At 49.6% G+C, this 12095-nt stretch overlaps 1 protein-coding gene across 1 annotated transcript in view; it reads left to right on the top strand.

Moving 5' to 3' along the window:
* The first annotated feature begins 1003 nt into the window (after positions 1 to 1003).
* Positions 1004 to 12095, top strand: part of Prdm5 (PR/SET domain 5) — a 120679-nt gene continuing 109587 nt past the window's right edge. The window contains exon 1 of the mRNA XM_048812548.1: positions 1004 to 1169. Coding sequence (XP_048668505.1) covers positions 1044 to 1169 — 126 coding nt within the window. The 5' untranslated portion in view covers positions 1004 to 1043. The remainder of the gene's footprint in view (positions 1170 to 12095) is intronic.

The raw sequence follows: 12095 nt of genomic DNA, 5'->3' as shown, positions 1-12095 counted from the left end.
TCTCCGCTTCTGGGATATCTGTTTGGGTTCCTTACAAGAATCGCAGTCGTGGTTGAAAACTCCCCTGGTATTTCCAGGTCCTGGGGATCATTGTGCTCCTCCTGTCTGACTCCGGGCTCTCTTTCCTTGGGGCTGGTTTGTTGTTTCTTGATTTCTTTAAGCTTTGCAATGTGCCCTTGCTCATCCTAGGGTATGGGTTTTCTGTTGCTCTTTGGGTCATTCATGTTCCTTGAAGCTCTGTGCTGGTGGCTTTTCCCCAGGAGCATGTGGCCGAGGTCCCCTGAGCCTGGGGAAGTGCTCTGTTGGGAGGCGGAGGCAGACAAGAGGCTCCGTCTCTTCCCACCCACTCCTTCTGACTCCACAGTCTCTGCTTGCTCCCTGGAGACAATCAGTGTCACCTGTCCATGGGAGTAGGCCTCTGCCTACTTGGGGGTCTCACTAGAGTGCATGGCAGAGTGTGGCTTCCGCACCCCACTGTCTGGTCTGGACCCCAAAGCCCAGTGATCTCTGTTTGAAACAAGTCCTGTGATGCTCCTGCCATGGGTTTGCACACAGCGCACACTTTGAGAAACCGGTTGTAACAAGTGCCCGTGTGACAGTTTGAAGATTGGCAGGCGAAGCTGAACTTTATTTATGAACAGTCGTCCTCTGAGAAAGGCAAGCCTGCTTCTTTCTTGTGCAAAGTAGGGTGGAATTTATGACTTTTATGGAAACCAGGTGGGTTTCTGCCTGGTGGGCCTGTCTCTCACTCAAGTCGGCAAACTGGGAGCTTCTGGTTTCAGGCCCACTTGCCCCGGGCTGTGGACGGCCTGGAGCGGCTCCCACCTCCTCAAATCTGAGTTTGGCAGTTTAACCCTTTTATGTTGGCACCTGTGTGGTGGAGTCTGATTTCTAGGCTAACAAGGAGATTAAGTTGGGCTTTGCGTATGTAAATACTTCATGTTTTGTAAATTAGTTAATATTTTAAAATGTCTTAATGCTAGAGTAAAGATTTGAGGAAGAAGACTCCCAGATGATGGAAGGGGGTTGATTTTTGTAACTTGATGATTGAGCTGATCCTTTTCTGTGTGCCTGTTGCTCCTCAGGGTGAGAAGTTTGGGCCCTTTGCTGGGGAGAAGAGGATGCCGGAAGACCTGGATGAGAACATGGACTGCAGGCTGATGTGGGAGGTGCGTAGCAGGGGCCCTCTGTGAACCACGAAATGTGATTATAAGTCCACACGAGTGGGTGCTGATTTTCACTTGAGTATCTAAGTGCATATGCATCTTAGTTTTGACATTTAGCATTTAATAAAATTAGACTGCTGAGATATTGGACTCCTAGAGCTCTGGAATGGATAGCTCATCACTGGAGAAGCGGCCTGTGGGGATGTGTGCAAGGGTCAGTCGCCAGGGAGTTTCCCTCTGCTTTGGCAGGCCAGCTGCGCCTGTGGCTGCTCCTTTCTGGGTATGAGAAGGGCCTGAGGAGACGAGCGGGGAGACAAAGGGGCAGAGACAGCTGCAACAAAAATTCGGAAAACTGGGCCCCAAGAATCATATCTGACGGTTTCTATGAGGAGACAACAGGAGAGGGAATGTGTAGGTAGGAATGTGAGAGGCGGGACCTGGAGTGGAGATCTCCACCTGGAAAGGCTCTCGGGCTGTGGTGTCTGTGCCTGGTCTCCGGAGCAGACCAGGAGCAACCAGGAGGTGTTTTATGTGTGTCATGCAAGATGGTGTCTCCGCAGCTATTGGGTGGCCAGTCTGGAGTCCTGCAGGCAGAGAGGAGTGGAGGCTGCCGTCTTCAGGCAGAAGTGCCTTTGGAAGCCATCGGTTTGGCTCTCAAGCCTGGCTGCTTGGCCCAGAGACACACCCATCGTGGAGGCTGTCTTCCTCTCAGAGTCCACCCACTGTTGCGGTTACTCACACCCTGAAGTCCCTGCGCAGCAAAGGCTGGATTTGCATTAGCTTAGCTGTAGCTTTAGCAGAGTCAACACACAAATCATGAGAGTGTGTGGTCTCTAAGCAAAATACACTTATAACCATCACCTGTGTTGCTGCCCAGGGTCAGGTGGGGGTGCCCAGAGGATTCTGAGAAGGTTCTGTAGTGCGAGTGATGGAGATGGGAATTACTACACTCTCTACCCTGTAATTTAAGTGGGGAATGTTATAGATACTGCTTTAATTTAGCATGCTGTTTTAATAGTTTACTTTTACAAATCTAAAAATACTTTTAATGGCTTTCACTGTTCTTCTGTAAGGTCTTAATTTTCTCAGCAGTTAATTCTCTTGCCCTGAAGGTTTTCAGAAGTCAAATGCTTATGTGACAAAAGATAACCGAACAAGTCTCAAATGGTGAAAATGGCGATATTTAACAGGTCGTTGGTGGCTTTTGGTGTCTGCTTTAGGTCTGAAAATCCTGGTGTGGCAGGTTCCTGGTTTGCACAGCTGGTGTCGAGGCAGAGCTCATCAGGTAATGAGGTGACCTTTATTTGGAAAGGAAAGCTTGCAGATGGGAGACGCCAGGCCTCTGCACGGCTGGTGCTGGTGTGGCAGTGGCTGTCAGCTTTGCACCCTGTGTCTGTGGTTCCTCACCATCTCTGCCTGAGGATTGTGTTTTCACATTGGTTTTACCGGTTGGTTTGATCATGTTTGTGTTCAGGGATGTTAAATTCGAGGAATGACCTTTCCATTGTATTTACTTCGTGCTGACACTGTGAGCGAGTGCTGTGTACTTTTTGCACAGTCTGGAAGGCGTGGACGGGCACCGGCTGCCCCTCCGAGCCTACTCCCTGCTCTCAGGAGTGCCACAGTGCTGGCCCCTTGTTCAGGTGCCCTCGGGCCCTTCTGCAGCTCCTCCCTGGGCTGGCCTTCAGGTCCTTGCTGGCCTCTTGCACAGGTCCCACCCCTTGCCCTCCTGCCGCTCCTCCCTGGGGGTCATCAGCCACCCTCTGCAGCAGCAGCCGTCCTGCAGGGGGGATGCAGACTGCTCTGGTGCTGTGTTCTCTGTGGGAATGTCCAAAGCACTGGGCACCTTGGACAGCTGGCTTTAGTCCGGTCCCTTAGGACGTGCTACTTCTGACAAGCCTGTGAGGACATCGTTCACCACAGTGCAGCTCCAGGTGGGAGGTCAAGCTCCCAGTGCTGTGGCTGTGGATGACGGAGGAGGAGTGGCAACGTGTCTGGAGACCCTGTTGCGGGACAGTGCGTGGCGTTGCCCCTTCTGCATCATCCTCGCACTTCGCTTGTGGTGCCAGTGGTCCTGGTGGACACGGCCAGGAGCCCCAGTGGTCCTGGTGGACACGGCCAGGAGCCCAGTGGTCCTGGTGGACCCGGTCGGGGCCTCCCACAGCGCTGCTCTGATGCGGGCTCCTTCCTTCCCCGAGAGGCCAGTTCTTACCAAAGAAGCACCAGGTGGGAGTGGCCTCCTATTGTGAGCCCTGGGGCCACGGCCAGTATCCTGGGGTCAGATCCCACCACGGGAGCACTGGGGTGTGTGCCAGCGGCTGCCCCCCTCCCCAGTGCAGCTTGGGGCACGTTGGACCCGCCACAGTTGCTCAGTCTGCTGTCCTGGCCACCAGGATCAGAGCTTGGCGTCTTAGGACTCAGTCTTGTCTACCCTGAGCACTTCTTGGTAGCTTTCCCTCGTGACTTTTTATTTAGAATCAAAAGCGGTAGCAGAGGAGTTCTGGGTTCTCAGCCCGTAGGCCAGCAGTCAAGCTGGAGGTTGGGAGCCAGCACGTGGCCGTCCTGCTGCCACCCATGTCACCAGCACAGCGTGGATGTGCCGGTGCTCTGCTGTGCTCCCAGCTCCCTTCCACCTAAACTCTGCCAGGCGCTTGGGCCTCAAGGTACATTTCTCTCACCCTCTACTCGCTCACACTCACACGCAGGACCAAACTCCACCCGTGTGCCGTTGCCCAAACTCTCCCTGATACTTTGGTTTAAATCTCCAGGTCTTTCACCCTCCACAGAATTTTCCCGGATATTCCAGCCCCAGTTCAGGTGTCCCCTTTTCAGTCACTGGCACGGGCCTCCGAGTCCTGGCCTGGAGGGTGCCAGGGGCCTGCGTGTCTTCCTGCCCCTGTTCCGCTGGTCTCTCGAGTGTTCTGAAGTGGGGGCCGGGCGTCCTCTGATGCGGGGCTCCCCTTCCCTCCCAGCGTGGTGCTCTGGCACTTCCTGAAGAGGGGTGGGCAGATGCCAGCCTGGGAGCTCTCCAGACGACATTGACTTTCCACTGGAGCCCCTGCAGTTCCTCTGAGATCACGAAGGTCCCAGCCGGGTCCCCCTCTCTCCCTCCCACTCACAGTGGGTCCTCTTTGCCTCAGTCCTTAAAGGGCTCAGCAGATGCTGGTGGGTGCTTAGTGTGTGGCTGGCGCCCACAGAGCACTTGCCATGTCCGAGGGAGCTGGTGGCCCCTCCGTGGGCACAGTTCTTACTGGTTAGGCAGCAAAAGGCTCATTGCAGATCCCAGAAAACCACGTGAAAACTGAAGGTTCAGGTAAAATGTCCACATTCTGGGTGGATTTTATAGGGAAAACACCTCTCACTTAGATTCAGGTTGATTCCTCGTATTACGTACGTCATGTACAACTTATGCAGATGTTTCTGAAACACCAGGAGCTCCAGGAGAATTCTCATAACAGCTTAGTTTTGCTGTTCCTGAGGCCACTGCTCTTGTACCGGTTCCAGAAGAGCACAGTGTGGGACACGAGGCTGTGGGAGCACCACCTTTTCCTGCGTGAGCCTGACATGGGCATTTGTAAGGTTCACATTTGCTAGTTTTCCTAAATCTAACCCCTGGAGACTCAAGGAGGAAAACCACTTTTTAAGTCTGAGGCAGTGGAATTATCAGGGCCACCAGTCTCCATGGTCTAACAGATAGCTGCATATTATAAAGAGTAGCCTGTCAAATGGTCTCAGTTTCATTTGTTTCTGTTAGCAGAAAAGAATTTGTACTTGTGGATGAATAATGTGTTTTCAAAACCTAACTATCAAATACCTAATTATGAGATTTCCAGGTGTTGTTATGTGAATTATCAATCTCCTGCAGTTACAGTAGATTATTATTTCAGAAGGCTTCCACATGCCAGGTGAGCAGGCCCTGTCTGTAGCTGATGAGTTTTGGAATCCCTTGGTGTCAGTTAAAATGCACTCAGCTGGTTCCTGCAAGTCCTTCCCAGCCCTGGTCCCTGCTGCACTTTCCCACTGGTGACAGTCCCTGATTAGTGACCCTCTCTCTCAGTGGCTCATCCCATGGAGAACAGATAGGACACAGATGGAGAGGAAGGCATCCACTTTTCATGGCTATACAAAGACTCTTAATACATGGCTCCAGAAAAGCTGGGCAGGAGTCTGTGACAGACCCAGGTCAGCGTGCGGACCTCTCTGCTTCTTCAATCTTGGTCTCTCTGCCACCTATGGTGGTCCCCAGAATGGGTTTTGAATATGTCGACCCGTCTGCATGGGGAATTACGGCAGAGTGCCTGGATCAGAGGGTGGCAGGGAGCCTGGAGAGAGGCCACCTGGCAGAACGGACCTGCTCCCAGGCTAGGGCTGTGTCCCAGGGGCTGATGACTAGCGACCACAAGAAGTGCCTGGCCCAAGGACTGTCAGGGTCTCAGCACCAAGCTGAAGGAGGAGCCATGAAGAGGGACTGAGGCATATGTATTCTAGTTTATTCCTTTCATGGGATGAAGCAAGGCAGCATGAAGGGGCACGGTGGTCAATGAGAACTCCTAGTCAGAGTCCTTTTCTTATTCTTACCAAAGATGAACTTGTTTGAAATTCCTCATTAAACAAACAAAGACAGAGCCCAACCCAACCGAGCAAACAAAACCCAGGGTGGGAAGCAGCAGCAGGAGGAGGAAGGCTGAATTGAGAATCCACAGGGTTTTTTTTCCTGGGGTCCTAGTCAGCCTTTCACGGAGTCTGAGAGGCTGGACATCTGAGCTCAGCCTGTGTGAAGGGTCAGCACTGGAGGGAGGAGAAACAGGACAGCTGTGGAGGTCTTGTAGGGCTGCACCAAGGACCTAGACACATTGCTGGCTCCTCCTCAAGGCGTTTGTAGAATTACCTGGCAGAGGCTGGGAGTTCAAGCCGTGCTCTTCTGAGAGGCAAATGTTCTGCTCTCTCTCTCTCTCTTTTCATACTGGGGATTGAACCCTGGGGCACTCTCTGAACCCTCTGCCACTGAGCCACATCACCAGCCCTATGTTTTGTATTTTATTTAGAGACAGGATCTCACTGAGTTGCTTAGCACTTCGCTTTTGCTGAGGGTGGCTTTGAACTCACGATCCTCCTGCCTCAGCCTCCCAAGTCACTGGGATTACAGGTGTGCGCCACCGTGCCCAATGTGCTGTCTCATCTTGCTGAGAAGAGGGCCTTGCTGCAGACCACACTGCAGTGAACTGGAAGCACTGTGGGCTGGAAGGGCGTCTGCCCAGGCAGCCTGCATCCAACCACCAATGCAGTTCAGCTTTGCGTCCTCTTCCTCCCTGATGGGCATTAGGAGAGTAGCTTTCACCCTCTGGAAGAGACAGCGGAACCTACTTTGTAGAAATAAAGCTGGATCCTCTAAAGTTTTGTAATATGCAATGTCTAGCATTTAATAAAAAATGACTAAATGCTAAAAGATAGGACCATGTGACTAAAACCAAGAGAAAAACTCAGTAATGGAAACTGACTTAAAGATGTTTCAAATATTGATTGGAAGAAGGGTGATTAAAATAATCATGATCAACATGTTCTATCATGTGAAAGAGAAGATGAAATGCTGAAGCATTTTACTGAAAAAAATAAGCTGTATAAACAGAAAATAGATATTGTAGAACAAAAAATGAACTGAAATTGAGAATTTGATATTTGAATTAGATAGAAGATATGATATAGCAAGAGACAGGATTAATGAAAAAGAAAAGAAGTTCATAGGAAATGTTTAAAATGAAGCCCAAAGACTAAAGTAAATTAGATACTTGTGAAAGTATGTAGAATGGATGTTTGTACACATCTGTAGACACAGGATAGTAATGTCAGGGCCTTTTAGTGTTAGAAAGGGAAGAAAGAACAGACGGGCAGAAGCAAACATGTTGATACAGTGGCTGGGGACTTGCCAGGACCATTATGACAAGTTGAAGTTCGGTTAACCTTAAGAAGGGTCCATATAATTAGAACCACACCTAGGTAGATTTTTGTGAAGCTATTGAAAACAGCCAGGAAACTAAAAAGCAGAGAGACATTATCTATAAGAAGGCAATAGTAAGATTGGCAGCTGGCTTTTAACATTAAAGGTAAAATATTGTAGGCACCTGACTAATGTTTTTACAGTGTCAAAAGAAAGTAGCGGCAAATCTAGCATTTTATACCCAGTCAGAATGTCATTAAGAAAATGAAAGCATAGTTCTCTACATGTCTTCAAATTGACCATCTTCCCAAGTGATTGATTCTTTGGAGTTCCTTTTATCCACAGCATTAGCCACAAACATAAGGTCTTGCTCAGTCTTTGAATGAGAAAACTAAGACCACTTCCCAACCACAATCAGAGGACAAGTTGCTACTCTAGATTCACTAATGGGACCAAAAAAAATAAAATAAAATCCAATAGGAAGCACTTATACACATGGAATTGAAATAGATTTCACCATCAAGGCAATTAGGAGATTTCCAAAGTAGAGCAATATGTAGCAAACTCTGTGAACCATTCAAAACCTGTCACAGCCGATCCCTTGAGTCACCAGTGTGGGCAGCGTTTGCTAACCTTGTGAGGACAACTCTCCTGCTGGGGTGCCTCTTCAGAGTGGAAGTGACAGAGTTTGAAGATACTGAATTGTAAAATGAATTTTTTATTCTGCTGAAAATCATCATTTTAAAATAAAGTCCTGTCCAATAAATTTCATCTCAATTAGAGTGGTGACCCTTCCTCAAAGTTGGCTGAAGTCAAATGTGACTCTGGGAGGCACTGGACGAAAGGTTCCCGTCCGACACAGAGCAGTGCCCTGGGAAGACCCTCCTCCCTGCTGTGCCAGTGGTTCAGACACGGGCGCACAGTTTGGATCTTTATGTGTGTGATTAAGACACGAGGGGAAGGGGGTGCTCCTAATGGTGGCGAGGACGCGGGGTGTGATGAGAGGGCGAGGATAGGGAAGATGGAGACGTGACCTGTGGGAGAAGGGGGCAGGGAAGAAATGACTAACGGCACAGTGGTCTTATTTTTAGAAAATTCACATTCTCTGGGAGCCAATTGCTGTCCTCTGTTTTTACCTGGTTTTTTCTTTTTTTTTTTTTTTTTTTTGCTCCTTTGCCTAATGCGGGCTTCTCTCTCCTTCTGATTTGCTTTTCCACTTATTTTGTGTGAGATCATCTTGACCAAAATATAGTGGGAAAAATCTCTACCAGTTCTGGTCCAAGTTTATTTTTATTTTTTGTCTCAAAAAAGTGAATGTAGTGAATGTGGTGATGTGGACTCAGCACCTGATCATGCACTGTGGGAAAGGAGGGTGTTTTCTCCCTTTGAGGCTGAGGTCTCTTCCCTTCGTGACAGTGCCTGAAATCCTCGAGTTGGCTTCTCGTTCCGTAGGACTCTGAGGTGAGGCTGCGTCTCCGTGACCATGGAGATTCAGCATCAGCGCCACGTCCATGCTGTCTCCAGACAGCTCATGGAACTCTGTGAGACAGGATCAAGGGAGACAGTGGGTCTGAGCCCTTGCTGGGTTCTGGTGTTGGAGGAGGGGTGTGTGTGGTCGATGCACTTTTGATAATGGAATTAAGTTGCTGGCTTCCCGTGTGGCATGCCTATTGAAATTTAGCATGATACCTTTAAAATAAAATTCTGTCTTCATGACTTTTTTTTTTTAAGTTGTAGTTGGACCCAATGCCTTTATTTAAAAAAAAATGTGGTGCTGAGGATGGAACCCAGGGCCTCGCATGTGCTAGGCAAGTGCTCCCCTGCTCAGCCCCAGCCCCAGCCCCTTCATGGTGACCTTTGACATATTATACATACGTGGAGAGTGACTTGGCTTTCTTCTGGTTGGGCATGTGAGAACCTCAACTTTAACCCTAAGGGTCTCTCCAGATTCTTCTGTTCTAACAAAATGAGGCGTGTACGTAGAGGATTGGCTGTTTCTCCCTCAGAACAGGCCGACTTCAGATCTTCCTGCTTAGATTCATAAGTAGTAGTGTTAAAATAACTAAAGATGAATAAAGACATTTTCAAAAGACAAACAGCTTCTAAAATATGAAGACACAGACAACCTGAAAATAAAAAGGGAGAAAAAGATATAGTGCAAATATAGATGAAGAGACGCCAGGCTTCATCTTACCAGCAGCCTGCAGAGGACTTTGAGGAAGAAATGGCCCTGGAGATTCAGGGCCAAGCGAGTGTAGCCACACCGAGGAGGAATGCCAAGCACAGTCCTGGGGAGGCCCGCGCCGCGGCTGCTGATTGAGGAGGACTTCCAGAGAAGATGAGGAGGACAGATGCGATTCCTACACCCGCCTCACAGGTACGGGACACTGTGCGGGAGGAGAGAAGTCAGACCCCATGGTGGAGCATGCCTCACAGTCCATCTCTGCTGTCCTAAGTGCAGGCAAACAGAGTTCAAAGGTAGCATCCCAATAAAAATCCTGGCACCTCCTTTGGTGGAAACAGACCCTAAAACTTGTGTGGGAACCCGAAGGTCTGTGAACTGTGAGGTGGCCTTGACAGAGCGCTCTACCGTCTGGGCTCCACCCCAGGCTCGGGGGAGTGCCAATGGATCCGTGCAAGTGTGGGCGAGGAGACCATGTTTTTGACAACAGTGGCACTGGTGGATCACTGGGACAGGGAGGCATCATGGGTGCTTCATAGGTCAGGATGATGTCCTTCTGCCCCTAGTTCACATCACATGCAAAAGTTGGTGAACCTGTTGTGAGTGTGTGTTGGGTGAGAGCAGGGACCTTTAGGAGGGGTCATGGATGCCTTGGTGGCCCTAGGACAGGCAGGGTTTCTTCTGCAAGGCACAGCCAACACTACCCCTGATGGGAAAGGCACGTGGAGAGCACTAAAATGAAGAGCCGTTGGTCAGAGCGACTGTGAAGAGGATGTAGAAGCAAATGTCAGGGGAGGAGACCTCGGCCATGCCTCTGTCTGAAGAGGGCTTACAGAGGAACACGTTAAAGATCTGTGAGGGTCAAGCTGGAGGAAATGGGCAAACACTTGGACAAGTGTGTCACACAGGTGAACGTCCAGGTGGGCGGTAAACCATGCAACAAGGTCCAGCTCCTTCCATCACCCGGAAATGCACCCCAGAAGCAGCAGTGGCCAATGCGTGGCTCAGAATGACTGATGGAAAAGAGGCGGTGACGAGCATTTGCAGGAGTTTTTCCACAGCCTTCAAGCAATGCTGCTGGGTGTGAACCGGTACAGTAGCTTTGGAAATGCCTTTAGTGGTGCAGCTGGAGCCAAACACACGTGCGTGCTGTGAGTGTGCACATGCGCTTCTCTTATGCCAGGTTCAGGGCCAGGTAGAATTGTCTGTGAAGTCATGAGCAGGGATTGTGCCTGCCTCACTGTGAGAGTGGCCCTGATGCAGGGGCCGGGGAGGATTTCTGGGTGCTGCTTCTTTTCCTTTCTTGCAGTGCCGAGGATGGAACCCAGGGCCTTGCACGGGCCAGGTAAGCCCTCTGCCACCAAGCCCAGGACTTCTACTTTTCATTTTGAGACAGGCTCTCACTAAGTTGCTGAGGCTGGCTTTGAACTTGTGATCCTCTTGCTTCAGCCTCCTGAGTCTCTGGGACCACAGGCATGGCCACCACGCCTGGCTGGAGTGCTGCTTTTGATCCGTGTGCTGGTCATGTGAGTGTTCACTGTGCGAGACTTACTGCAGTGGTGTGCTTAGAGTTTCTGCACCTCTCCCTACCGCACTGCACTCCAGTCAGAAGCTTACTCAAAAACAAGACACGAAGGTTGGGGACCTAGGGGCCTCTATGTTCTCTGTCAGTGCTGAGACCTGAGCAGAGTGGCAGCCAGGTGAAGTCCTGGGTCACATCACTAGCATGGCAGAGTGGTGAGTTTGGACAGTTCTAAGAGCAGAGACAATGTCTGGGGCTCCAAGGCCACAGTCAGTAGACGGGGTTCATGTTGTAGACAGGATGGGAGAAATGGCTACAGGTCACTGTGTCTGCCCTGCGTGCAGCAGGCTGTGGGAGGTGAGGTGGCCGGTCAACCTGCTGTGATCCTGCTGGTGAAGGGTGGTGGAGATCTGATGGGGACTTGGGCCATGGTGATGGAGTTGGCAGGAGGCACTTGGCTTCCAGTTGGAGGAACTGACATGGTGGGACCTGCGTGGATGGTGTGACTGGCCCTATGGCTGGAAACTGGACACACCTCTGAGATAGGGCAGTGGGAGAGTGAGCTTGGGGGAGATGGGAGGACGGGCTGGAGCATGTGAGGTGGACTTTGCAGAGAGGGCCTGGACTTCCCACTGTCTGATTATTATCAGACTCCCCAGGTCTTTGCACAGTGTATCTAGGACATAAATATAATTGTATAAATGCTCATTTCACATCCAGTATTCAGTAAATATACTCAACAAATATGTCGAGCCAATGTGTGACCTGTTTTTACTATCTGGTGTTCTTGGGAAACATGTTACGTGAACATTACAGAAAGAGAAATAGCTTATTGAATCCCTTAGTGTTTTGTGGGCTTGGGGTTGCCTCCTTTGTAGATATTTTTTCTTTTTTTCATGACCATGGTGATTTGACAATGCAGTTTTTGAAGAAGGTGATTTGTTGGATATTAAAATGGACATTTTGTTTGCATGTTTTCCTCTCTATTTGAAGTTATTTTGTGATTACAGCTGTTCTGCTGTTGGGAACTTGACTCAGGACCAGGTTTCCAATGTGTTTTAGTTTTTGGTAAAAATGTTTTCAATTGTTTAACATCTTTTATTTTTTTTCTTGTTTATAGAAGTCCTTTTAGGTGTTTGGAACAAAGAAGTCTCTTTGCCAAATGTTTTTCTTTTGCAGAAGATAACATTTTGTTTTAGGTTCCAAATGGAACCACTTAGTGTAGACATTAGTGGGAAAATACCACCCAGGGAGCCCTGAATGCTGGGATGGCTGAAACAGATGTCACAC

The sequence above is a fragment of the Marmota marmota genome, unplaced genomic scaffold (genome assembly GCF_001458135.2).
Source record: "Marmota marmota marmota unplaced genomic scaffold, marMar, whole genome shotgun sequence".
Classification (NCBI taxonomy): Eukaryota; Metazoa; Chordata; class Mammalia; order Rodentia; family Sciuridae; genus Marmota; species Marmota marmota.
This window is presented reverse-complemented; position numbering and strand designations above follow the sequence as displayed.